The sequence below is a fragment of the Nyctereutes procyonoides genome, unplaced genomic scaffold (genome assembly GCF_905146905.1).
Source record: "Nyctereutes procyonoides isolate TBG_1078 unplaced genomic scaffold, NYPRO_anot_genome, whole genome shotgun sequence".
Lineage (NCBI taxonomy): Eukaryota > Metazoa > Chordata > Mammalia > Carnivora > Canidae > Nyctereutes > Nyctereutes procyonoides.
In genome coordinates this window covers 20,640,548-20,667,521 of record NW_026575141.1, presented here as the reverse complement: position 1 = coordinate 20,667,521, position 26,974 = coordinate 20,640,548, and the positions used below count along the sequence as shown (strand labels likewise).

At 38.8% G+C, this 26,974-nt stretch overlaps 1 protein-coding gene across 2 annotated transcripts in view; it reads left to right on the top strand.

The window, feature by feature from the left end:
• Positions 1-26,974, top strand: part of COL28A1 (collagen type XXVIII alpha 1 chain) — a 180,770-nt gene that overhangs the window by 147,117 nt on the left and 6,679 nt on the right. The window contains exons 34-36 of one of the 2 annotated variants that reach the window (XM_055307420.1): positions 10,074-10,260; positions 11,933-12,105; positions 13,213-13,922. In XM_055307420.1, the coding sequence (XP_055163395.1) occupies positions 10,074-10,260; positions 11,933-12,105 (360 nt within the window). In that variant the 3' untranslated portion in view covers positions 13,213-13,922. Of the gene's footprint in view, positions 1-10,073; positions 10,261-11,932; positions 12,106-13,212; positions 13,923-26,974 lie in introns of those variants that run through there. The other variant, XM_055307421.1, reaches the window with a different exon arrangement.

Below are 26,974 nucleotides of genomic sequence, written 5' to 3'. Positions count from 1 at the left end.
CTATCCTTTCCATAAAGCTTCCTTTTGTATTATAAAAAACTTTGTTCCCTGATTGCAGATAACTTAAATAACTGGCAGCAGCGATATGTTCCTCTTAGTGGAAAGGAGGCTGTGGGATTTCTAGGCAGAGTGATTCTACAACAAGCCAGTGAAAGGGAGAGTCAAAGCTAGTCTGGGAAGGGTCCCTGTGGGTAGCTCCACACCAGGTGGAGACATGTGGTGGAGGAAGTGGGAGCTGTGAGTCTTCTCCTTGCCTTCGTTATCATCAGGACATGTAGTCCAATGTGAGGATGCAGGCCCCTCATTTCCATGGAGGAAATGTATACCTTATTGATGTAAATGACAGGAAACTAACACAGCAGGCTGACTGCTGGCTGTCCCACCTTCTCATTTAGGGAAATTCTCTCTCTGGTCCCCATGCCACTTGCCTCATTTCTCCCCTCCTGTCATTGTCACACAGCAGCTCCTAGCTCCCCATCTCATTTTCACCCTTGCTGGCTCTCCCATCTCTTGCCCTCCATTCCCTGCAATATTTATTCATTCTTACTGCACCCCGAGATCTTCTAGAGTAGGCTGCTTCTGAAATGGGCTCCTCCTGGCAATATTTTTAAAAACCAGAACCTGGGTAGGTTCTCACTTGATACCAGAATTGGATGTGTCCCTTGTGTCCCTTCATCCTACAACATGACCCTAGGCTCTATCCTCAATTCTGATGTGACACCTTTTAGTTTCCCACCTGTGCTCTGAGGCCCATCTCCTTCTGCCTCTTCCAAAACTCAGACCTTCTTCACTGTTGTACCAGTATTTCCTTTCCTGCCAGTATTTATGACTCCCTCTCTGTTCTAGCAAATAGGCTTCAGATTTTCCCATCTAAGAAAATCCTCTAACCTCATAGTTCATGTCCACCTTTTATTATCCTATCTCTATCTTTTTATTATAAAATTATTCCACAGACCAGCCTCAGCTGTCTCTGCCTCTCTGTCAAACACACACACACACACACACACACACACACACACACACACTCCCCTTCACTCTCCTTCCCTCTCTCTCCTTTCACATTCCTCATTTCCATTCACTTGGGAACACCTCTGAAGTCAGGCTACTGCCTCCAATATACCACTGAAACTGCTGGAACAATGATGAGTGATGCCCTAATTGCCACATCCTCATTGCCATCCTCTTACTTATTTTCTCTTTTGCGTAGAATACCATGCAACTCCTTTCTTTGGTTTTGAGAGTCCTCTTTCTCCTTGTTCCCCTTTCAGCCTTGTTAGCATTCTCAATTGTTTTTGGGGTTTCACTTTCTCTGTTTACTCCTTAAATATTAAACTCTTCACTTCCCTAAGATCTGAGCTTAGCCTTCTTCTCTTTCTTATGTTAACAACTCTCAAATCTGCCTCCCCAGTCCAGACTTTTCTCCTGGGCCCCAGATTCATATATTTGATTGTCTGTGCAGATCACATCCTGGGTGTTTTGCCAGCATTCAACATGGAATTTGTTCACAATGCAGGTCCTCCAGATTGCCTTCCGTAGGGGTATGGTCCCACCAACCAGCCAGGCATCTGACAAGACACCTGGAATGCATCTGTAGCTCTATTCTTACTTTTTCTTCCCCAATCATTGGTATTGTCTTCTTTGATCTGCACTTCTCATCCCTCTATCCATGCTATCAACTCTTTTCTCCTCTTCCATATCTCTACTCTCTTAGAGTGAGTCTGATAATTATCTATATTAATAAATATGTTCTCAAAACTCTTGTCCTATCTCTCTTTTCCACATCCTCTCCAGTTTATTCATTACTTGTTGATAGCATCATTTATTTTTTACTCTTAAAAAATAAGTAATATTTCTTCTATATATAATTCCATTTGGCTGAATTACCTTTAAAAAATCTGTGTATAATACAATGGCATATATTTTAGCTTGGTATTAAGCCTCCATGATGCTACATTAGGAAAAATAATGTAAATATTTGAGTATATCTGTATTTTCTCCTAATGTCCTATTCAGGTAAAATTTTAGAAGTTGCTTGATCATATACACTCATTATTAAATGAAATATCCTATCCAAAGGTCATAATCAATGCTTTTAAAACACATGGACTTTTCAAACTTTCAAAAAAACTTGAAACTGAGACTTGTGTTAGTTTAGGCTCTCCACTGACAGGAAAACTAAGTTGATTTCCTGAAATCAGACCTTGTTATTTGTAAGTGACCTTGACTAAGCCACATATATAGATATGGTTATATTGATTGATATTATAATTTATTTGTTTATAAAATAAAATCAATACTCTCTCATTGTAGTGGTCAAAAAACTCTCAAATTCTCGATAAAACACTGCATAACAACTAATATTAGTATTGCTTAGTGAAGTTCTATATAAGCATCATATATTGCTAATAATAAACTTATTACTTTAGAATATAAGATGCTTCTATCTTATGAAGGAGGAAAAAAAATGCATTGCAGACTGATCTAGAAGAAATATTCTGGACCTAGAAGTCAGGAAACTAGGCTTGTATTCTCAATCCTGAAGCTAAACATTTTATTTCCTTGGCTCTGTAGTATATACACGTGGAGGGGGGGGGCAGAAGGAGAGGGAATGAGAGAAGCCTAAGCAGGCTCCACACTGAGCACAGAGCCAGATGTGGAACTCCATCTCACAACTGAGGTTATGACTTGAGCCAAAATTAAGAATCAGATGCTTAACAGACTGAGCCACCTAGGTGCCCCAAGTTCAATATTTTTTATTACTTCAGAGATGAGGATGCATCTATTTAATGTGTTGTGGCCTTTTTAAGAAGACTTTTCAAATTTATACTGTATCTCACAGTGAATGACATCTTAGAAATGAAATTTGACAACTGCCTGACATTGGGTGAATCATCTATTTCTTGTGGTTTCTCTTCCCTCATTTGCAAAGTAAGAGATTATTGCTAGGCTCTTCGTCCTTTTTATAAAAATATGTGATTAGAAAGAACAGTCAGAAGCATTTACTGGGCAATGCCAGAGTGGAGAGTATTATACTAAGGGAGGAGAGGCTTTAGCCAGATTAAAATCCCTTAGTCCACCCTCTAGCACAGCTGCAGGCCATCAGGGGAGGCACACAGCTCAAACTTCAGGTGTTCCTGTTAGTCCGCAGCAACCTTAAATGCAAATAAAGAGCATCAGTTTAAATATGTGCTGAGAGACCTGACAACGAAGTGTTGTCACCTGGAAAGAGTCAGTTAAGGTTGGAAGCCTAGAAACGCAGGCACCTTGCAGGCCCTGGCTGTAGAATCAGCTGGCGGGAGCAAATCCCCCGCAGCCAACCTCGAGAAGCTTGGACCCGCAGGCTGGGAAAAGGGAAGCCTGAACCCATGGGCTAATGCAGATGATCATTAGCACTCACTCCGAGAAGACGTGCCTCCCATGTGAAGGCTTGCTGTAATATATCCAAGATTCTGGGTGCTGGATTCCGAGGAAAATGTTTGGAATTCAGAAACCAAATGACCTTTTGGAACAGTGCGGCACCTGCTAGTGATCCCCCGTCAGCTCATACCGTCACATCCCCAGGGGCCGCTGGCCATCGGCTTTCTTCTCCTAAAGACCTGCTCTAAGGCCGAAAGAGACTGACAGCGTCCCATCTGCCTGTCCCGCTGCACGGAGCAGCCCTGCACTCCAGATGCTGGCCCCTCACGGGCCTCTACTTCCTCTTCCGTGTCTCTACTGTGGGGAGCCCCTGCTTGGAGCTGGGACCACTCGTTTCCTCCAAGGCAGGTCCGTGAGCTGATAGGACAGACTAGTGTTCCCATTTGTTCTCTACTTGTGCTCGGATAAAGTTCAGGTGCTTGCCTGTGTCTTCAGTCTGGTCCTCCTCCTCCTCCTCCTCCTCTCTCTCTAGAGGCAGTGACTGAATTTGGTGTGCATTCTGCTGGGAAGGTTTGGAGCTGCTTAATTTCCACTTTTAGAGATAGAGATCACATCAGGGTTTAATCTTATCTTGCTTTAAAATGATGACATAAGGGGCGTCTGAGTGGCTCGATGGGTTGAGCATCTGCCTTTGGCTCAGGTCATGATCGAATCCCGCAGCAAGCTCCCTGCTCCATGGGGACCCAGCCTTTCCCTCTGCCTCCCTCTCTCTCAGTCTTCTGGAATGAAGAAATAAAATCTTTTTAAAAAACTGATGACATTAAAACCTAAAGGAATGGAATAATTAATCCCAAATCCTTTCTCTCCTTCTCTCTCCCTGTAACTCATTCTGAATTTATCCAATGCTACTATTTGCTGTTCTGTGCTATAAAGATTTTTAAAAAGAAAACAAAAAGGAAAGAAAAAAGGGGAGGGAGAAAAAGGAATGAGATGAAGATGAAGAAAACCGTGGCATGGTTTAATTTATCTTATCAGGGAGGTGATGGTTACACGTGTGAAATGGAAAATGATAGAAAATAGTGTTGGGCTAGGGGCTAGCTTCTGTATGGTCAGGGCCAAGTAGAGGAGCAGTAGGAGGTACTGTGCAACAACTGGAAGGGGAGCGCTGGTGCTGACTGGGTTATTGGGTGAGGTTTTGCTGCCAGGACCAACTTTCCAACAGAAAACAAAAAGCAAATAAATGTTTAAGAAAGGATATTGTTGTTATATATTGAAATATAGTTATGTAATTCAATGGTATTTTATGGTCACAGTAAAATAAATGGAACCATAATATATTAAATTCAAGAAACATTAAAAACCAACACGACAAAAAAAAAAAAAAACACTACAGCATGTTTTTTTGTTTTTTTAAAAAAATGCATGTAGGAAGAGGATTGAGCTAAAAGTACACCTGAATGTCAACAATGATTATTTCTGGGAGGTGGGATCCCTTGTGATTCTCATTTTCTTCTTGTTGCTTGTCCAGATTTTCTAAATTCTCCTCAATGTTTGTTTTTGTAATAAGAAAACTATGAAAATGGCAAATCATAGTGATTATGCATTTGTTTAAATAATCTGAAATCTCATGGAACCAAAAGATAAAATCACCCTCATTTATGAGAAAAAAATAATTTCAATTGTTCTAGAACCTGAGGTAGCAGTAGTAGTCAAAAGCCCCAAATGATGCAGTGACTGAGAAAGAAAACACACACTCCTAAACTTACAAGTGGTAAAGAATAACTTCTGAGGCCTTAAGGCTTGAACAAGGTAATGATTTATAGGCCAAGTTAAGTCTTTTAAGAAAACTGCTGTCCAGTGTACTTCTTCAAAGGAATCTTCTAAATTGGCAGATAGGATGTCTGAAGTGTAGCCTAATAGCTGTTGGCTTTTTTATGTTTGATAAACTACTCTTTAGTCAAGCTTTTAACTTATTTTTTTCCTTAACAAAATATGTGCAGGCAAACACAACAAAACAAAAAATAGTTATCTTTTTCTTGAAACAGGCATTTCTCAGACTTTACCACTAGCTTATCAAGTGATTTTTGGAAGTTCTTTCATCATTTGGAGCTTTAGATTCCTCTACAGAAAATGAAGTACTCACAAAATTTTCCTTCAGTCTTAAAATTCTTTAGTCCAATGATAATAACAAAACCTCCCATTCAAATCAATATACATACACACCGGATCATTCTCAAAGAAAGAGGAATGCCAGGTGGCCCACAATTTTACATCCATTTGTCCCAAAAGTTGTGTTTTGGGCTAATGAAGAGTCATGATTGCATTTGAATTAAGCACCTTTTATATCAGGCTGTTGACCAAACTAGTCCCAATGGAAATGTTTACTTTGATTTACCTAGTAGTATTTTAATTTTTGTAAAAATATACACACACGAGTAACAGAATTTTTTTATTTTTTTATAATAAATTTATTTTTTATTGGTGTTCAATTTATCATATTACAGAATAACACCCAGTGCTCATCCCGTCAAGTGCCCCCCTCAGTGCCCGTCACCCATTCACCCCCACCCCCCGCCCTCCTCCCCTTCCACCACCCCTAGTTCGTTTCCCAGAGTTAGGAGTCTTTATGTTCTGTCTCCCTTTCTGATATTTCCCACACATTTCTTCTCCCTTCCCTTACATTCCCTTTCACTATTATTTATATTCCCCAAATGAATGAGACTATATAATATTTGTCCTTCTCTGATTGACTTACTTCACTCAGCATAATACCCTTCAGTTCCATCCACGTTGAAGCAAATGGTGGGTATTTGTCGTTTCTTTTTTTTTTTAATTTTTATTTATTTATGATAGGCACACAGTGAGAGAGAGAGAGGCAGAGACACAGGCAGAGGGAGAAGCAGGCTCCATGCACCGGGAGCCCGACGTGGGATTCGATCCCGGGTCTCCAGGATCACGCCCTGGGCCAAAGGCAGGCGCCAAACCACTGCGCCACCCAGGGATCCCGTATTTGTCGTTTCTAATGGCTGAGTAATATTCCATTGTATACATAAACCACATCTTCTTTATCCATTCATCTTTCGATGGACACCGAGGCTCCTTCCACAGTTTGGCTATTGTGGACATGGCTGCTAGAAACATCGGGGTGCAGGTGTCCTGGTGTTTCATTGCATCTGAATCTTTGGGGTAAATCCCCAACAGTGCAATTGCTGGGTCGTAGGGCAGGTCTATTTTTAACTCTTTGAGGAACCTCCACACAGTTTTCCAGAGTGGCTGCACCAGTTCACATTCCCACCAACAGTGCAAGAGTGTTCCCTTTTCTCCACATCCTCTCCAACATTTGTGGTTTCCTGCCTTGTTAATTTTCCCCATTCTCGCTGGTGTGAGGTGGTATCTCATTGTGGTTTTGATTTGTATTTCCCTGATGGCAAGTGATGCAGAGCATTTTCTCATGTGCATGTTGGCCATGTCTATGTCTTCCTCTGTGAGATTTCTCTTCATGTCTTTTGCCCATTTCATGATTGGATTGTTTGTTTCTTTGCTGTTGAGTTTAATAAGTTCTTTATAGATCTTGGAAACTAGCCCTTTATCTGATACGTCATTTGCAAATATCTTCTCCCATTCTGTAGGTTGTCTTTGAGTTTTGTTGACTGTATCCTTTGCTGTGCAAAAGCTTCTTATCTTGATGAAGTCCCAAAAGTTCATTTTTGCTTTTGTTTCTTTTGCCTTCGTGGATGTATCTTGCAAGAAGTTACTGTGGCCAAGTTCAAAAAGGGTGTTGCCTGTGTTCTCCTCTAGGATTTTGATGGAATCTTGTCTCACATTTAGATCTTTCATCTATTTTGAGTTTATCTTTGTGTATGGTGCAAGAGAGTGGTCTAGTTTCATTCTTCTGCATGTGGATGTCCAATTTTCCCAGCACCATTTATTGAAGAGACTGTCTTTCTTCCAGTGGATAGTCTTTCCTCCTTTATCGAATAGTAGTTGACCATAAAGTTCAGGGTCCACTTCTGGGTTCTCTATTCTATTCCATTGATCTATGTGTCTGTTTTGTGCCAGTACCACACTGTCTTGATGACCACAGCTTTGTAGTACAACCTGAAATCTAGCATTGTGATGCCCCCAGATATGGTTTTCTTTTTCAAAATTCCCCTGGCTATTCAGGGTCTTTTCTGATTCCACACAAATCTTAAAATAATTTGTTCTAACTCTCTGAAGAAAGTCCATGGTATTTTGATAGGGATTGCATTAAACATGTAAATTGCCCTGGGTAGCATTGACATTTTCACAATATTAATTCTGCCAATCCATGAGCATGGAATATTTTTCCATCTCTTTGTGTCTTCCTCAATTTCTTTCAGAAGTGTTCTGTAGTTTTTAAGGTATAGCTCCTTTACCTCTTTGGTTAGGTTTATTCCTAGGTATCTTATGCTTTTGGGTGCAATTGTAAATGGGATTGACTCCTTAATTTCTCTTTCTTCAGTCTCATTGTTAGTGTATAGAAATGCCACTGATTTCTGGGCATTGATTTTGTATCCTGCCACACTACCAAATTGCTGTATGAGTTCTAGCAATCTTGGGGTGGAGGCTTTTGGGTTTTCTATGTAGAGTATCATGTCATCGGCGAAGAGGGAGAGTTTGTCTTCTTCTTTGCCAATTTGAACGCCTTTAATGTCTTTTTGTTGTCTGATTGCTGAGGCTAGGACTTCCAATACTATGTTGAAAAGCAGTGGTGAGAGTGGACATCCCTGTCTTGTTCCTGATCTTAGGGGAAAGGCTCCCAGTGCTTCCCCATTGAGAATGATATTTGCTGTGGGCTTTTCGTAGATGGCTTTTAAGATGTTGAGGAAAGTTCCCTCTATCCCTACACTCTGAAGAGTTTTGATCAGGAATGGATGCTGTATTTTGTCAAATGCTTTCTCTGCATCTAATGAGAGGATCATATGGTTCTTGATTTTTCTCTTGCTGATATGATGAATCACACTGATTGTTTTACGAGTGTTGAACCAGCCTAGTGTCCCGGGGATAAATCCTACTTGGTCATGGTGAATAATTTTCTTAATGTACTGTTGGATCTTATTGGCTAGTATCTTGTTGAGAATTTTTGCATCCATGTTCATCAGGGATATTGGTCTGTAATTCTCCTTTTTGGTAGGGTCTTTGTCTGGTTTTGGAATTAAGGTGATGCTGGCCTCATAGAATGAATTTGGAAGTACTCCATCTCTTTCTATCTTTCCAAACAGCTTTAGTAGGATAGGTATGGTTTCTTCTTTAAACGTTTGATAGAATTCCCCTGGGAAGCCATCTGGCCCTGGACTTTTGTGTCTTGGGAGGTTTTTGATGACTGCTTCAATTTCCTCACTGGTTATTGGCCTCTTCAGGTTTTCTATTTCTTCCTGTTCCAGTTTTGGTAGTTTGTGGCTTTCCAGGAATGCATCCATTTCTTCTAGATTGCCTAATTTATTGGCGTAGAGCTGTTCATAATATGTTTTTAAAATCGTTTGTATTTCCTTGGTGTTGGTAGTGATCTCTCCTTTCTCATTCATGATTTTATTAATTTGAGTCTTCTCTCTCTTCTTTTTAGTAAGGCTGGCTAATGGTTTATCTATCTTATTAATTCTTTCAAAGAACCAACTCTGAGTAACAGAATTGATTAGGCTTTCCCCGTGTGTGTGTGTGTGTGTGTGTGTGTGTGTATGTGTGTGTGTACAGAATCAAAAACAGTGGAATTGCTTAGCAGAGGAGAGCTAATGGTGACAGCTGGCTCTAGACACAGGATGATAGGTAAGAAGGCATCAAAAATTACTTGACTTGTTTGTAGATTTGCCTATTAAATAAAAAAAAAAGGAAAAAAGAGGGCCTTGAAAGGATAAATGACCATCCTGTGCCAAGACCAAGATAAATGATCAATTTAATTTCCTGTAGCTGGGGTCCAAGGGGGAAAAAAGTAAAAGAGGTAAAAGGTCCCATAAAAGATTGCCCTTGCTCCTGGCAATTGTAGTCAAGAATAACTGATCTGACATTTTTTTTGAAGCAAAATACCTTTTTTTTCCTTGTCTCATTACATATCATAAATATAGATAAAACAAAAAAACTGGAGTCCAGAAAACTTGCTTTTATAATTATATTCCTTTGTTCCTTAGCTAACAAACATTTCTAAAACTTCTTTGAAGCTAAGTATCCTGCAGCACTGGCATTTGCTGGGGTCCAGATATTAGGATGAGATGAAAAGTGATTGCTACTGTTTTTATTTCAACTGTATTATTGTCCTCTGCCACACCCATCCCCAATCTCAAAATCGATTGAGAGTTTGTTGTAGATATTCTGGAATATATTGTTAATTTATCTAGTGTTAAGAAATAGAAAAAAGGCTATTTTAAAAAAGGTCAGAGAAACTAGGTTATTTCCCCTCCTCATGCCAGTGACTATGAAAAGAATGAAGATTAACTCCTCCTAAGCTCATCACCTTTCATGCCCTGCATGCAGATCTCTCTGGAAGGTCCAGCACATGCCTGGCAGTGGGAACGTCCATAATTTAGGTACTCAGGGATGCATGACATAGAAGAGGGGCATCGTTTCCTGAGTTTTTACTGAAATAATATTGGAGAGTTAGGGAGAAGAAGCAATGCTGAATTTTCCCCTAAATGTTCCCCAAAGCAAACTAACTTTTCTGACTTGATTATCACCAGAAACAAAAATGTGGATGTTTTGTGTAGGTCAGTGTCTCTGGAGCTGAGGACAAAGAGAATGAGCCTCCAGAGCCTACCTGGGCTGGTAGCCTGGCCACCAGTCCTTCACCTGAGGCTGCTGCCACCGAGCAGCCAGAAGATGGGACAGAGGGTGTGGAATCCAGAATTCCAAGTCCTGTTTTGAACTTACAGCCAGAAAAGTTGGAGTACAAAGGTAAGAAACACCTGCTAATATGCTGCTGTGTCTATAATGTCAAGGTGCAGAAAGGGGGGTTCTAAGCTCTCATTCAGAAAGAATGTGTTTTGACTCTAAATAGGAAACACATTTTATTATATAGCAAATTAGAAAATTGTGGAACAAATTTGGTCAATAAAATTTTTTTAAATTCTTGTAACATTTTTTTTTAAATTTAAATGCCTTTAGAGAAGATTGTGTTCCCATTTTACCATAGCCCCTACCATTCCCTGTTGTATTATATGTGGCCTTGACACATATGGACATTTGAATTTCTGACACCCAGACTGTAGAAGAGAAAAAAAGCTAGAACCTAGATTCTTCCACATATTTTCTATGGTTACTATCTATAGAAATTAATCATTATATACATAGTTTCTGAAGAACAGGCCCAGAAACAACATCTTTGCCCAAAAGAAGCTCAGAGGTTGGCTTCACAAGTTAGACAATATATATTATTTAGTTTTTAACAGTGGAGATAGTGAAAGTCTACTACTTTCCATTTGATCTAAGGAGTCTTCATAGGAGAGGTGGATTTGGAGGTTAGTTTTGGAAAATAAAGGAATCAAGACATGTTCCATATCTAGGGAGATGAATCTGGGAGATGGAGAGAGGGCTTGTTTTGCAACTAAGGAGTAAAGCTTACAGCATATAAACTGTCTCACAGAACACAAGTCTCAGGCAACAAGTACCTATTTGGTTTTTGTGGCTTTTCTTACCCTGGAATCACGTCTCCAGGTAAGGAATACTGATCAAGACACTAAGGAGTACCACAAAATAAAAAGAGATTTAATGAATGACTTTATTATTGTAGTTCTCTTTTGTTTTTTTTTTTTCTTTACGGTGGAAGTGTTTCTAAAATTTATTCATAAGTAGACATTAAAAGCTCATGTTTTTATTGTCCTGTAGGAACTGCTCTTTTTGAAGATTTTTTTTTTAATTTAGAGAGAGAGAGAGTGAGCAGGGAGAGGGGCAGAGGGAGAGGGAGAGAATCTTAAGTAGACTACACTGAACATGAAGCCCAATGTAGGTTTCCATCTCACAACCCTGAAATCATGACCTGTGCTGAAATCAAGAGTTGGATGCTTAACTGACTGAGTCACTCGGGCACCCCAAGAACTGCTCTTTTTAAAAGGAAAATGTGATATAAGAAGAGCCCTTTACTTATATATATTTTTGTAACTTAAAAGGGTTTTCCTTTTTTAGTAGGCACAATTAACGTGATCACAGTGGTACTTTCCATGAACACACTGGGAAGAAAGGTGTATAGAAGGCTGAGATCATCTTTATTCCAAATGTTAATCTGATTTTAAATCTAGTCCAAAGTAAATGAAGAAATCCTAGTTTTCTCTTGTCAACTAATCTTTGCAAGAGTATTAGTCAATGAAGGTGCTATGCTTTCAGGGGAATATACTCTCTTAATGAGATTTCATGAAGATCAAAAACTTTTATGTTTTCAAAGGAGTATCTAATGGTGGAGTTGGTGTAGTGGAGGAAATATTTTAGGTATTAGGGAACCCTTCTTTAACTTGGTACCTCATTTTCTTGGTGTGCTTGGGTGCATGGAGAATAAACTTCATAAAGCTTTCACTTTTCATCTTTTCAGGGAAAGAAAAACCTATAACGACACATGATCCTTTTCTCACTCTAGATCCTAGATGCTTGGAAGCCCTAAAGCCAGGAAACTGTGGAGAATATGTGGTTCGATGGTATTATGACAAACAGGTCAACTCCTGCGCCCGCTTTTGGTTCAGTGGCTGTAATGGCTCAGGAAATAGATTCAACAGTGAAAAGGAGTGTCAAGAAATCTGTGTTCAAGAATGAGTAAGTGAATCAACCCCTAATGAATCAAGTCTGAGTATCTATCAGCAAACCTAGAAAGAACCTCTATAATTTCAACATATTCACCCAATACAAATAAAACACCATATCTGAGTATATACTGAGTACTTCATTTATAAACATAATTGAATCTTTATAACCACCCTAGGATATAGATATTAACTATTTTTATTGGCAAAGAAGCTGAGGCTCTGAGGATTTCAGGGACTCTAGAACTAAAAAGTGGCATAACTGGGGGGTTTGAGTCAGGGATGTGTAACCTCAATGGACAGTCTCTAGCCACATCATGGCTTGCAGTGTCATTCTGATCTACATTAATTCTTATTCTCTACATTACGTTGGATTAAACTCCTACCCTGGTCAGAGGTCCCCAGCCCCTCAGCCCCTCCCATTGGCCCAGTCCTGAACCCCATTAAAGCCCTGCCTCTAGCAAAAGGGAGGTGGTTGGCAAGGATCTGAGTTTGGCAATTAGAAGGGAAGGGAGCATATCTCTGGATAGCAGGAGGTAAGATGAGAAAGACATTCTGCTTGGGGTAAACCCAGCAAGATGGTGGTTCTGAGAGATGAGAGGCACTGGAATAGAAGTGAGGTGCTGAGGGTAGTTAGATTTTTGCCTTGCTAGTCCTTAAAGAGATTGAGAAACCAATCTGATTGAAAATTACCTAACTCAAATTTATTAACAATTGTCACTCTCCACTCCTCCAACATGTTTGGTAACAAAGGCTTTATTGTGTGTTTAAACTCGATGTTTAAGACAAAACTTGTAACTTAAACCAAGGAATTCTTTCTACCCTTCCTTTAAAATACATAAATGAGACTTTCACTGTCAGGGGGCAGAAAGAGAAGGCATGTGACAGCCAGGCACCCCTTGAAGCCCACATCCAGTCTTGAACAGGGTATTTTGAAGATCAGACTGCCACTGAAAAATGAGCCACTAAATTGAAATACAACCCAACAGAGTAATAGAGAATTGACTCTGTCATTTTATAATAATTTTGAGACATCCAGCCTGGGAAGATCATTAGTTGTGAGCTGTGCTCAGGCAGCATTGGTGCATATCATCTTCAGCACACTTTTTTCTTCTTTCAGACCTAAGACCCTCATTCAAGTCTGGCAGTACAAAACAGAACACTCAAGGAAGAGGGAGCTGGATGAACAGCCACCTTAACAAACATAATTTTGTGTGGTTTAGTTAAAATTTTATTAGGTAATATTTGGTACCATGAAAGAATATAGGCAATGTACTTGTAAGTCACCGAACATGATAATAAGATAAACATCAGTGAACATATCATACTGACAGTCAACCAAATACAATCAATTCTATTGAAGGTTCCTGTGTGGACTTCTGCAAACCCAGCCCCCTGTTTCCTGCTGGGGATAACCCATCTTGAATTTTGTGCTTACCATTTTACTTTGCTATTGGGTTTTTACATGTAATTTTACATGTAAAATCACATAGATTTCTATGTAGTTCTACAAAATACATAGTCTTGCTTATTTTAGAGCTTTATAAAAATTGGGTCATATTCTAGTTTTCTGCAACTTGCTATTTTCATCCAATATTATAATTAATCCATATGTTTTATCATATCCAAATATATTCCTAAATAACTTATTATTTAGGGTTTTTTGAACTTTAGAAAATTTGTTTCATAATATGTAATTCTTTGCAACTTGGTGTGTCATTACATAATTCATATATGTCCATTTACATTCAAAGTTGTATCATATTTGTGTGAATATATCACAATATATTTAACCATTGCCTTGTCTATGATTAAATTGTTTCTATTTAATTTTTCCTCCCTGGTCCATCAGTGTTGCTATGAATGCTCTTATGCAGTTTCGGGTGTATGCTCTTATGCAGTTTCGGGTGTATGTGTACCAGTGTTTTTCCAGGATATATACCCTAAGGTGGAATTGTTGGGTTGCAGGACATATAAACATTCAAAACTAGTGTATTATACCAATTTTTTTCCCAGAGTGTTTGAACCAATTCATTACAAATTCGCACCAGTTGTGTATAACAGCATCCATTGTTTGATATTCTTGTCAACATTTAGTATTGTCAGATTTCTTCATTTTGCTAACAGTGGGTGTAAAATGGTATCTTATTTTAAATTGACTTTCTCTGGTGACATCTTACTATATTTGTTTACTATCTCTGCTGAGGCTTATGTGAAATGTGTTGATATTTGGAGATTTTTCTATTGGATTGTCAGTCTTTTTCTTATTGAATTTCTGGAGTTCCTTATAGATTCTGAAATTGAATTCTTTATTATTTGTGGCCTCGTATCTTTGTGGCTTTTTACTTTACTTTTTTTCCCCTTAAATGAGCAGAAGTCCTCAATTTTAATGCAATCAAATTTACCCATCTTTTCTCTTGGGGATAGCACTTTTTTTTTCTTGTTTATGCTGCCCAGCCTCTTAAGCCACTTTTTTTGGGGGTAGGAACTCCCCCAGGACAGAAGAAATTGCTCTGGGTACTGAGTGTCTCTGGATTTCCATCTGCATGCATGGTAATTCCTTATGATCCTATTAGCACTATGGTAATTTCTCGGTGGCTGTTTTTTTTTCTTCATCTTTTTTTAGTTATCCTCAGCATGAAAGTGGGTCTGATCTACATGGATGGCCATTAATATATTGATTTGCTGTGTGAGGGAGCGCTTCAGGTATTTTCTTATTTCCTGGAAGCTCAGCAATGCATTAAAAGGCATGTATTGGTCACCATATGGATGTTGGAAAGTAGAAGGACCATTGGGAATATCCAGACTGCTATTTTGTCAGAACAGAAGTATTTATATTCCTTTTCCAACTTTTTCACAATTTTACCCAGATAGAAAATTGATATGCAAACATGTTGTAATGTTGACTTGGGTCTTCATCCCTTTGTCTGAAATGTCTTTCTCTCCTTCCATGACTGACTGAATCCTAATACTTCAAGGACAACTTGTGGACCTCCTTTGCATTCCTTGCTCATCTTTATTAGTTGGGCTATGCTCAACACTGAGTGCCCAAAGCACTTGGCTTACACCTCCATTTTACCTTGACCACCATCTGAACAGCCTTGCACTGAGACCATCTGCATTAATTTGCTTTTTGTTGCTTTAACAAATTACCACGAATTTGGCAGCATACACATCACAAATGTATTATCTTTAGTTCTGTAGGTCAGAAGTCCTATGCAGGTCTCACTGAGCTAAAATCATGGTGTCATGGGAGTTGTACTTCTTCTGGAGGATCTGAGGAAGAATCTGTCTCCTTACCTTTTCCAATTTCTTTTTCCTTTTCTTTCTTTCTTCTTTCTTTTCTTTCTTTCTTTCTTTCTTTCTTTCTTTCTTTTTTCTTTTTACCTTTTCCAATTTCTAGTGCCTCTCCACAATCCTTGGCTAGTAACCCCTTCCTCTGTTTTCAAAACCAGTAACAGCAGGTTGAATTCTTCTCATGCTGCCATCTCTCTGGTTCTCTGAGTATAGCTGGGAAAGATTCTCTTCTTTTTTTTTTTTAAGATTTATTTATTTATTTATTTATTTATTTATTTATTTATTTATTTTAGACAGAGGGAGAGAGAGAGAGAGAGAGAGGCAGAGATACAGACAGAGGGACGCAGGCTCCATGCCGGGAGCCCGACATGGGACTCGATCCCGGAACTCCAGGATTGCGCCCTGGGCCAAAGGCAGGTGCCAAACTGCTAAGCCACCCAGGGATCCCCAGATTCTCTTCTTTTAAGGATGTGATTAGACTGGGTCTACCTGAATGACCCAAGATACTTTCATCTTCTCAAGGCCCTCAACCTTAACCATATCTACAAAATCCCTTTTGCTATGTAAGGGAAAAGGAATGGTTGGGGTCATTATTCCATGGACCGTAGCACCTATATCTTCTGCCTGCTTTCTGAGATTAGGAGCAATGCAGGCCTTGTTTATCTCTGTGTCCCTAGTTCCTGGCACATAAGAAGAACTCCATACATTTGAAAAAAATTAGAATTGACTTCATAAAAATAATTGCAGAAATAATAACTACTTGGGAGAAAAAAGATCAAAGAAATATCACTCTAGTTTAAAAAGATAATTTAGAGGGGCACTTGAATAGCTCAATTGGTTAAGTATCCTAACTCTGGGTTTCAGCTCAGGTCGCGATCTCAGCATCACTTAAGATTGTCTCTCCCCCTCTCCCTCTCCCTCTGGCCCCCAACCCCTGTATGCATGCTCTCTCTCTCTAAAAAAAAAAAAAAAAAAAAAAAAAAAAAGCATTGGGACATGCCAGTTGATACCTCTTTCCATTGTCCCAAGCTCAAGGACATACTCAGAATTAGAGGACAGAATGATAAAAGAGCCATGGAAATAGGGCAAATTACTCAAAGCACCAGAATGAAAGAGGACATATCGACTATTTTAAAATAACACAACCATTCTGAAAGGCTCCAGAATCCAGATGTCAGAGTAGAAGTTGTTAGGATAGAAGCCACAGAAGACATCCAAGTCAAGTTGCATCAGTGGGAGTCAGCGTTATCTAAGGAACGGGCTGTCTCAGAAGGAGATTATTGTCCTACCAGAAATATTTACCTCAAGACTGCCCATGCACTTGGGTTATTTGTCTAATGGATATAAGCAATTGAGGAGACAGAGGACTAGAAGACTCTAAGGATCCTTGGCAATTCTAAAAGTGTGATTAAACCAGGGTTTCAAATCTCCTAAATTTGAGTCTGGTGTGACTTGAATCTACATGAAGACTTTTTCAAAGATATTAATTTATATAAAATGATAAAACATAATGAATGATTTTAGAAATCAAACCAGTCCAATATTTTTTAAAAACCCAAATGTCATAAATATATGCGTGAAATATGATTTGGGACTATCCTTGTTTTGATAATCATACAGACACACAATATTCTAAAACATGTCTTATTCTAGTGATATTTTACTAAAAGGTATAAGGAGGGAGGAAAATCTTGGACACCAACAGCATTAATCTATCTTTTCATTGCCATTCCCCAAAAGACATTGAATTATAGATTTGCAGAGAGAAAAGGCCTAAAGAGTAGACTGTCTCCTAAAGTTAGCATAATTTAGACGTCCCCTCACTATTCTAGCCAGGATTGCTAACAGCCTCATCCTCAGCCTGCTTAGCATGTTTCTCTGACCCTTAATAAAGCTGAGCATCTCGAGTTCCTTGGGTAGCTCAGTCAGTTAAGTGCCCAACTCTTGGTTTCAGCTTGGGTCATGATCTCATGGTCGTGAGATCCAGTCCTTCATCAACTCCTGGCTCAGCACCAAGTCTGTTTGTTCCTCTCCCTCCCCCTCTGCTCCTCCCTTTCCCTCCCTCTCCCTCTCCCTCTGGCCCTCCATTCTTCTCTCTCAAAGAAATCTTTAAATAAAGCTGGGCATCTCTTCATGTATATTGGCCATCTTCTTTGAATTAGCAATCTTTATCATTTTTCCATTTTTTCCTTTTTATTCTTTTTGATCTATTGGAGATATGAAAATTCTGTTCTAGGTTACATGTGAATATTTTTCTCTATTGTATTGTTTACTTTTTGATGTGTTTAGGAAAAACACTAAGACTAAAATTGCTAGTCTTCCAAAACCTGAGTGGGGTATTTCTTGCAGTTAGCAAAACAAGGTTTCAACTAAATGAAAATGATAGAAATCATCTAAGATATTTTAACATTTTGGTAGGGGTTTTTTTTTTCACTGTTAAAATTCTTGAACAGCATTAGTTCTTAATAAAATGCTAAAAATATCTTGATGTCTTAATTTAAAATGAAGACTTCTTTAGATACACATACATAGTCTATCCATTTTTCATATGGGAATGGAGAAACAGAATGTCCTATATTATCTCATCCCTGTTGGCTTGCTCACTAGCTTAAAATGAAAATGTAAATCACTCTTTCCTCCAGAATTCTCAGATCATTAAATTCAGCCTCTTTGATCCTTTATCTAGCTAGATAACACTCTCTTTGATCCTTTGTCTAGCTAGACAGCATTCTCTCTGAATTTTCCCTTTGTTTTGCTAATCATAGGAGGGGGTCCTGAATCTCCTCGAAGTGGGTGAAAGTGATAGTTTTTACTCACTGACATATCATTTTTCTTTAGTCATCTTTTTATTTTTATTTATTTTTTTGGGGGGAGGGAAGGGGCAGAGAGAGAGAGAACTCTAAGCCACCCAGGCATCCCTAACACATCCCCATTCTAGATATTATATTGCTATGGAATATGACAAACCTGACTTCTCTGACTACCACATGTCAAGAGAAGACATGGGAAAATTTCCTTCTACCTTGGAAGCAAAAAGAAACCAGAGTTACATAGTAGGAATTCTAAACAGTAAATAGGACTGTAGTTTGCAAAGACAGAAAAATTAAAGGCTTCTTTCCCTATTTCTCTCTAAAATTGACCAGAGGCTTTTATTTTCACCATCCTTCAAATTTGCCCTTAAACTCCATACTCATAGTTTCTCGACATCAGTTTTAAGAACTGATGGCATTTTCCAGTTATTTGCTCCTTAGCATATTAGTTGGTGCTACTTTAAATTTATCATTTACCTGTTTTCCCTCTCCTGTATTTTAATGAAGAATGCTATGGCTTTGCGAGTACTGCAACTTGGTTGGGATTTTTCTCAAATTAATTCTACTCTGAACAAATCACTGCTCCAACTTGTTTTCAGTTGTTTAAAACACATCTCCAAATGGGGAAAAAACAAAAACCCAACAACCCCTTCCTTCATGTGATTGTCTCATCTCTAGGCTTCCAAGAAATAAATATTGGAATTTGTATAGGCTTTTCCTATGGTAGATTACATACTTTGCTATTAGAAAAATAGTGACAAATACAGTAAAATGGACTAAAATTGTGCCTATTCAAATGTTAGAATGTTACTCAAACTTGTTCCTGTATTGAAAGTTAGAGGCCAAGTCTATTAATTTGCTTCCACATTCACCATAAACCAGCAGTCCCTCTATTCCATGTCTCTGTGAATGTTGCAATCACTGTCAGTGACCTTGTCTAGCCTCTGAGAAACATCCCAGACTCTTTCCTCTCCCTTACTCCTTACACCTAATTGTCAGTGCCCCTGGTCAATCTTACCTCTTGCTCTAACATGAGTCTGTCATGGCTTCCACAATGGCCTCCACCCTATCCCTCACCTCTGATTTTTATCTGCCCAGTGCTGTGGAGCCCCAGGAAGTCTGACCCACTTGTTCTCCAGGAGGAGGAGAACGAGTACATGAGGGACTCTCCATCTCCCTATTAGGGAACGAGTACATTAGAGAGTACATTAGGGACTCTCCATCTCTCTATTAGGGACTCTCCATCTCTTCAAGACACAGAGCAATATTTTCAATGTAGTATTCGAGGGCCTTCAGGATCCCTCTGGTGTTTACATTTCTAGTCAATTTCCTCGGCGGGGGGGGGGGGGGGGGGGGGGGGGGGGGGGGGGGGGGGGGGGGGGGGGGGGGGGGGGGGGGGCGTGTGTGTTTTTTAAGACAGAACAGATAAAAGTTCTTATACATGCTCTTCATTCAGCTATACTCAAACATTTGCTACTTTTTGAGAACACTATTTATTTCCCTTTGGAGTTTCCCCTTCTTCACTGCCTCCCTCTCTCTTCTTCACTTAGCATTACAGAATTCATTTCATATCAGTAGATAAAGAGCTATTTTAGTTTTAAGAGCTTCACAGCTGCTCATTTTATTTAATTGATCCATCTTTGCTGGGCCTTTAAATGTTCCCAATCCTTCATTATTATGTTCACTGAATATCCTTTTATACATTATTAGCCTTTGTGTGAGTATATCTATAGGATATATTCATAAAGCAAAATTGTAAGGAAAATTTAAGGACAAAGAGAATGTACTTTTGATAAGTATGTCAAAGTGCCCTCCTTAAAGACTGTGCCAATTTACATTCCTCCAACATACAAGTGTGCCTGCTTTTTCAACTCCTCACTGTCACTGAGTGCTATCAATTATTTTATTTTTTGCTCATCTGATAGTTAAAATTGGAATCTCACTTTTGTTTTCATCTGTATTTCTCTTTCATTTTGGGACAAGAGTTGCTCCCAACTGCAGCTCCCCATGTCCATAAGAATATGTACAGAGAACAATAGCAAAGGAAAGCAAAGCTCTACATCATTTTCTATACTTGAGTTAAGTACCAGAGCTGAGCTCTCTGCCAACATGGATGGACAATGTAGAATCATTTGGTCCTAGGTTAGTCCATCCTAAACTATTTCTAACCAAATGCAAAGTCTGGCATATATTTTAGTGTTTTGAGGAAGTAAACAGAGAAAGACATTCATTCATTCATTCAACAGTTGCTTACTATGCACCAGGAATCATCTCTGCATTTATGAAGCTTATTTTCCAGTGGAGGAGAGAGAAAAGAGTCACATAGATGTCAAATTGAAATTAATGTGTGAAATACTGTGATGTGTTCAGTACTATGAGAGAGGTCCATTGTGCTAGAACACTTAGTAATTACAGCAAGAGAGAGTAAGTCTTCAATGCTATAGAAGATTATAATTCTTCAAAATTATTCTTTCTCTATCTTTGCTATGCTCCCTGTGGGTAGGGTGTACTTTCCCATACATTTAACTTTGGGCTTAGCTATTGACTTGCATTTGTCTGTAGAATATGTATAGATGTGAAGTATATGTCAGGACTGAGCAAAAGCTTTAAATGTATTGCATGCTTTGGCCTTGTGTCTCTTGCTCTGGACCTTCACCAAGAAGATATCATTTCTTCACCTTGGGTTCTTGGATGCATAGAGATGAAATAAATCCCGACAAGCCCAGTTGAACCAAGCAAAGCTAGCTGAGCCCAGCACAGCTGGAACCAACTGCAGCCCTCATGTCAAGTAAGCAAGAAATAAATGTTTGTTGTCACCAGCTACTTAGATTTGATTGTTTTTTACAACTTCAAAAGTGGACAAATACAAACTCCTATTCCCAGGCTTGCCCTGGCTGTGTATGGGAGGCTGTGGCTCCTGGCCTGGCTGACACAAGTGAAAAGAGTAAATCTGTAGGAGATGGCTGGGTCTCTTCCCTTGTAGGAAAAGTCTCTCACATGTCTACTGCTGCAGCTTCTTAGAAGAAGAAAGAGAGAGAGAGAGAGAGAGAGAGAGAGAGAGAGAATTTTGCTTCTAACCAAGATGAAGTAAGGGCCCAGACCCTTTTTCCTGAAACAACCAAACCCAGACAAAATATAGGAAACAGTAGTTTGCAAAACATTGTAAATCAGTCAAGGAAGAAGAGTGGTCCCAACAGGCAGGAAAGAAAATGAAGTGAGCCCTGCAATTGTCCCAGCCTATTGATCTGAGAGCATTTCCAAGTCACAGTGCAGAGAGGGTGAACAAAGGCAGAAACTGGAGGACTCCCTGGGTGAGCAAATGAGCTGAGTCAAGGAAGACCTAGATAACTAAAATTCTAAGGATGGGGACAGAAGTCTGGAAAAGAGACAAGTTCACAGAGTGAGAACTTGGAAAATACATGGACAGTTCCCCTTGAGTATTCAGCTAAGTACTGATGACTGAATGCATATGAGGAAACTACCCAAAGCTAGAAACTGAACCCTCTGACAGATCAGAGGTAGCAGCGCTGGGTGCTAAGTGGGCCCGGAACAGTGCCTGTTAAACACCAGCCAGACTGGAAAACCTCAAGATTCACAGAATATTGGGTAGAGTACTTATTCTGAGCTGTAAAATAAGTGCCATTATACCTAAAAGAACTCAGATCATATAAAGTATGTTCTCTTGGGGCTCCTGGGCAGGTCAGTTGGTTAAGCATCCGCCTTTGGTTCAGGTCATGATCCTGGGGTCCGAGGATCGAGTCCCAAATCAGGCTCCCTGCTCAGCAGGGTGTCTGCTTCTCCCTCTGACCTTCCCCCCACTTGTGCAAGCTCTCTCTGGCTCAGTCGCTCTCTGTCGGATAAATAAGTAAATCTTAAAAAAAAAAAAAGAAAAGAAAATATGTTCTTTTATCACAATGAGTTTAAATTATAAACCAGTAATAAAAATATATATTTTGAAAAATCTCAAAATATTTCCAAACCATATAGAACACATGTAGATCCATAAGTCAAGAAAAAAATGAAAGGGAAAATCAGAAAGTGTTTTGAATTTAATGAAAAAATTTACAACGTATCATAATTTGTAGAATGTTTAAGGGGAAATTTATAGCACTAAATAAAAGAAAGAGTAAATTAAACCTAAAATAAGTAGAAAAAAGGAAATAATAAAGACCAGAATGAAAACTAACAAAATAGAAAGCAGAAAACAAATGGGTATATACATATAAACTTATAGAATTCTATAATTTAAATAGATGCAGTTTATTGTATGTCAATTATACCTCAATGAAGCTGTTAAGTATTTTTAAAGTGTCTTGTAGGGAGAGAGAGAGAATAAAGGAGCTGACCCTTCTACAGCCTGAGAGAGAAAGAAAGAGAATGCTCTAGAGACTACAAATTCCTATGTACTTGGCATTTTAATATATTTTTTGGCATTTTAATATTTTAATACACATTGCTCCTGTCTAGAGGTAAATGTGGATACTTTGGTGACCTGTGATCAATCAAGTTAACATCCTTTATTCTAGTTTTCATTTTTGTATTTTTTCTTAGAGAGAGAGAGAGAGAGAGAGAGAAGCAGTACAAGTCGGAGGGGCAGAGGGAGAGGGAAAGAAAGAATCCCAAGCAGCCTCCACACTCAGCAGGAGTGACACAAAACTCCATCTCACGACCCTGAGATCATGACCTGAGCTGAAATCAAGAGTTGGGAAGCTTAACTGACTGAGCCCCCCAGACACCCCCCATATTCTCAAGGGAAGAAAGCTGGGGGTTTGAGAGGTGGGTAGAGATCTTAACCTCTATTTACACTATTTGATCTATAAATGACCTGGCGTAGTTCCAGTGATAACTCCAAGTCCTTCTGAACCCCAGCTTTACTCCCCTTGTCCCCCATCTCTATTAATGGCCTCACTATGTCACCAATCTTGCACATTTATTTTCAGTTCTTCCCTTCCTGTTGCATTCTATAAATCATTGAGTCCTATCAATTGGACCTCAGAAATTTCTATCAAATCTACCCCCTTCTCTACATGCTAACTTCTATTATCTTTAAGTGTTTTCTTTATTTTTTTAGTTGCCATGTCAATTAATAATTTACAGAATCATCAGAAATATTCTAAGATACAAATTAGATTATTTTCAAAGCTCTACTCCCCATTACCTACATGATGAAGTCCAATGTTATAATTATAAGGCTGATAATTTCCTTCACAATCCAGCTTTAATGCTGTTCCATCATTCATTCCTCACCTTATGCTCCAGTCATTCTGCTTAATAATCTTAAGTGTACTAGGCAGGGTTTGATGTTGGTATTTTTGCCTTTGTGCCTTCATACCTGCTGTTTCCTCTGTCTCTCCTCTGCACGGTAGACTCCTACAGAATCTCTAAGACTTAGTTTTTTTTTTTTTTATTGGTGTTCAATTTGCCAACATATAGAATAACACCCAGTGCTCATCCCATCAAGTGCCCCCCTCAGTGCCCGTCACCCAGTCACCCCCACCCCTCACCCACCTCCCTTTCTACCACCCCTTGTTCGTTTCCCAGAGTTTGAAGTCTCTTATGTTCTGTCTCCCTTTCTGGTATTTACCACTCATTTTTTCTCCTTTCCCCTTTATTCCCTTTCACTATTTTTTATATTCCCCAAATGAATGAGACCATATAATGTTTGTCCTTCTCTGATTGACTTATTTCACTCAGCATAATACCCTCCAGTTCCATCCACGTCGAAGCAAATGGTGGGTATTTGTCATTTCTATAAGACTTAGTTTAAACATTATATCTCTGATTAAGCCTTTCTCAGCTTCTCAAAAAAAAAAAAAAAAAAAAAAGTCCCGGGGATCCCTGGGTGGCGCAGCGGCTTGGCTCCTGCCTTTGGCCCAGGGAGCGATCCTGGAGACCTCAGATCGAATCCCACGTCGGGCTCCCGGTGCATGGAGCCTGCTTCTCCCTCTGCCTATGTCTCTGCCTCTCTCTCTCTCTCTCTGTGTGACTATCATAAATAAAAAATAAAATAAAATAATTCCCCTTTTGTTTGAGCCTCTAAATAATATTGCCTTAGTGAGATCTACTAATGGCACAAGTAAAATGATAACTAACCATAACCTTGGGGCAGTGAACTTGGACGTCTACAGTGCTTTGGGCTAGGAGACATCACAGAAATTCTAGTGTAAAAAGGAAATAACAGAAAAAAGGAATATGTAGGTCAGAGTTTGCAGTACTACCTTTCTTGGAGCCACCTAGAGACTAAGACTGTTTTTAGAAATATAATAATAAAAAATGAAGAGCAATCATTTTTATTAGAATAGACATTAGAAGATGAAAGATCTATGTTCTGGGCATTTAGAAACTTGTACTTATTAACCCTACCTACCTGAAAAAGAAATAATTTACTTATTGATGGAGTGACATGTGTCATTCCAATGAAGACTATAAACAGACATTTTATTTATTTATTCATTCATTCATTCATTCATTCAATCAAGACACAAAGAGAGAGGCAGAGGGAGAAGCAGGCTGCCTGTAGGGAGCCTGATGCGGGACTCGATCCCAGGACTTCGGGATCATGCCCTGAGCTGAAGGCAACCACTGAGCCACCCCGGCATTCCATAAACAGGCATTTTAAATGAGACTCATGCACCAGGGACAAGAAGGAGAACGGCCATTTCCTTTCACTGGGCAGTGTAGCCAAAATCTAATTGACAGCCTATGTGCATTCTTGTTTGCAGGTGTGACTACTACAATTTATTTTAATAAATATTCATCGCTGTGGGAAAGCAACATGGTGCAAGTCAGAAGACAAGAATCCTAATTCATCTCTGCTAAAAAAAATTTCCGAGTGATTTGTCTGGTTTGTTTGAAAAAGGAAAATAATTTTAAATATTTTAAGATAATGAAGTTTTGAAACAACTCTATAGATATTATTTATATTTTCAGCATCAAAAGGCTCTGGCAAATGATTTTTAAATGGAGTTTTGGCAGGAATAGGTGGAAAGTTTTTCTATGATATATTTGTTATCTACACTTTCCTAGAACTGCTAGTTCCAAATTAATGATTATCCCTCTTGAACCTCTTTTCCAGTACAAATCTTACCCTTCCTCTGGTCATTCTGTTTTATACAAAACTTAAGTGAGTTTTCAAAAAAATGAATTTTCCATTATTTTATTTTTAGAAAAGCCTCCCAAATTATTTGCTACAAGATATTGAATGATATAATTTGATTTCCTGAGGCATAAAATATAAAACAGTCATGAACATGTTAAAAGTCTTGAGTAGGTTTTTGGTACTTTCTGTATGCTTTCTTTAGTTTCCACTGCTACAGTGGGAAATCTTCAGATTTTCTTTCCAATTCAAATGACATTGTACAGCCTTTGACAGGGAGGGCTTTTTTATCCTTTGGATTTTCATCATTTTATAAAGAACCCATGCCTTTCTGGGAGAGTTCCTTAGTAAATGTATGTTCTTTTTAAAAAAAATCAAAAAACATTTGAACCAATTTATAATTAGAGAATTTTATTCCTGGTAACAGTCAGGGCTACTTAGTTAGACAAATCTGATTACTAGAAACAATGAAATTGTTGAAAAGAGTAGAAGAAATTTCTTAAAAGCATCAAACTGCTAATGAGAGATTGAGGGATACAAGGCCTAAAATCTAAGTGGAAATTAGAGATGTTAGTAGAACACTGGAGTCTATACATACAACATTTATTCTGGAATGTCTTAAATCTTAGCTTCAGTAGATTCTGAGAATGAAAGGGACAATATTTAAAGCTCTGGACCACATGAGAAAGAGAATGTTATAGGAAGTTGAATAATGACTGTATGGATGTGAAGGAGATTTAAGGGTGGTAAAAATATTCTATATTTGAAGATAAAGTGGCAATCTCAGATTAGGCAAAAAGAAAAAAAAAATTAACTTATAGAGCCAAAAAACTAATGGGTCCCAAGTGGGATGAATATAAAGAAAAACACACGTGGGGCAGCCCAGGTGGCTCAGTGGTTTAGCACCGCCTTCGGACCAGGGCCTGATCCTGGAGACCTGGGATCGAGTCCCACGTCAGGTTCCCTGCATGGAGCCTGCTTCTCCCTCTGCCTGTGTCTCTGCCTCTCTCTCTGTGTGTGTCTCTCTCATGAATAAATAACTAAAATGTTAAAAAGCAAACAAACAAAAAGCAAAAAACCACACTTGGCCATAACAGAGTCAAACTGATGAAAGCCAAAAATGGAAGGAAAATCTTGAAAGCAACAAGAGAAAAATGTTACATTACCTACAAAACAATATGATTAATAACTAACTTCTTAGCAAAAATAATGGAGGCCAGAAGACTTTGTGACAGTTTCAAAATGCTGAAAGAAAGTATCTGTCCATATAGATATGATAGAAACAATCTACAAGGTTAAAAATATGCCTAATTTCAACAAGCCAAGAAAAAATTCAACTTAATATTAATACATGCTGCTTCTTAACCTAAACCATAGTTAAATTTGGTGAGCAAAGTAGCATGGTGATTCTCATGTAGTTATTAAATAAGTCTTTTAAAATTTTTAATAGAAATAAATTTATAAAAGAAGTAATAGTTCTATGGAAAAAAATGAGTTCAAGAGGTCCTCAGGAAGGATTATAAAGTGGGAAGAGTAGAACCCTAGGACACACTTCTTAAGTAACCACGATGTTAGAGGGTTGGAAATCCAAGAGAAGCCTCTGAGGAAACCTGGAAAGAGAAACCTGGGTGTCACAAGTGAGACATCTAAGCACAAAAGCCAAAGCAGGAGAGTCACTG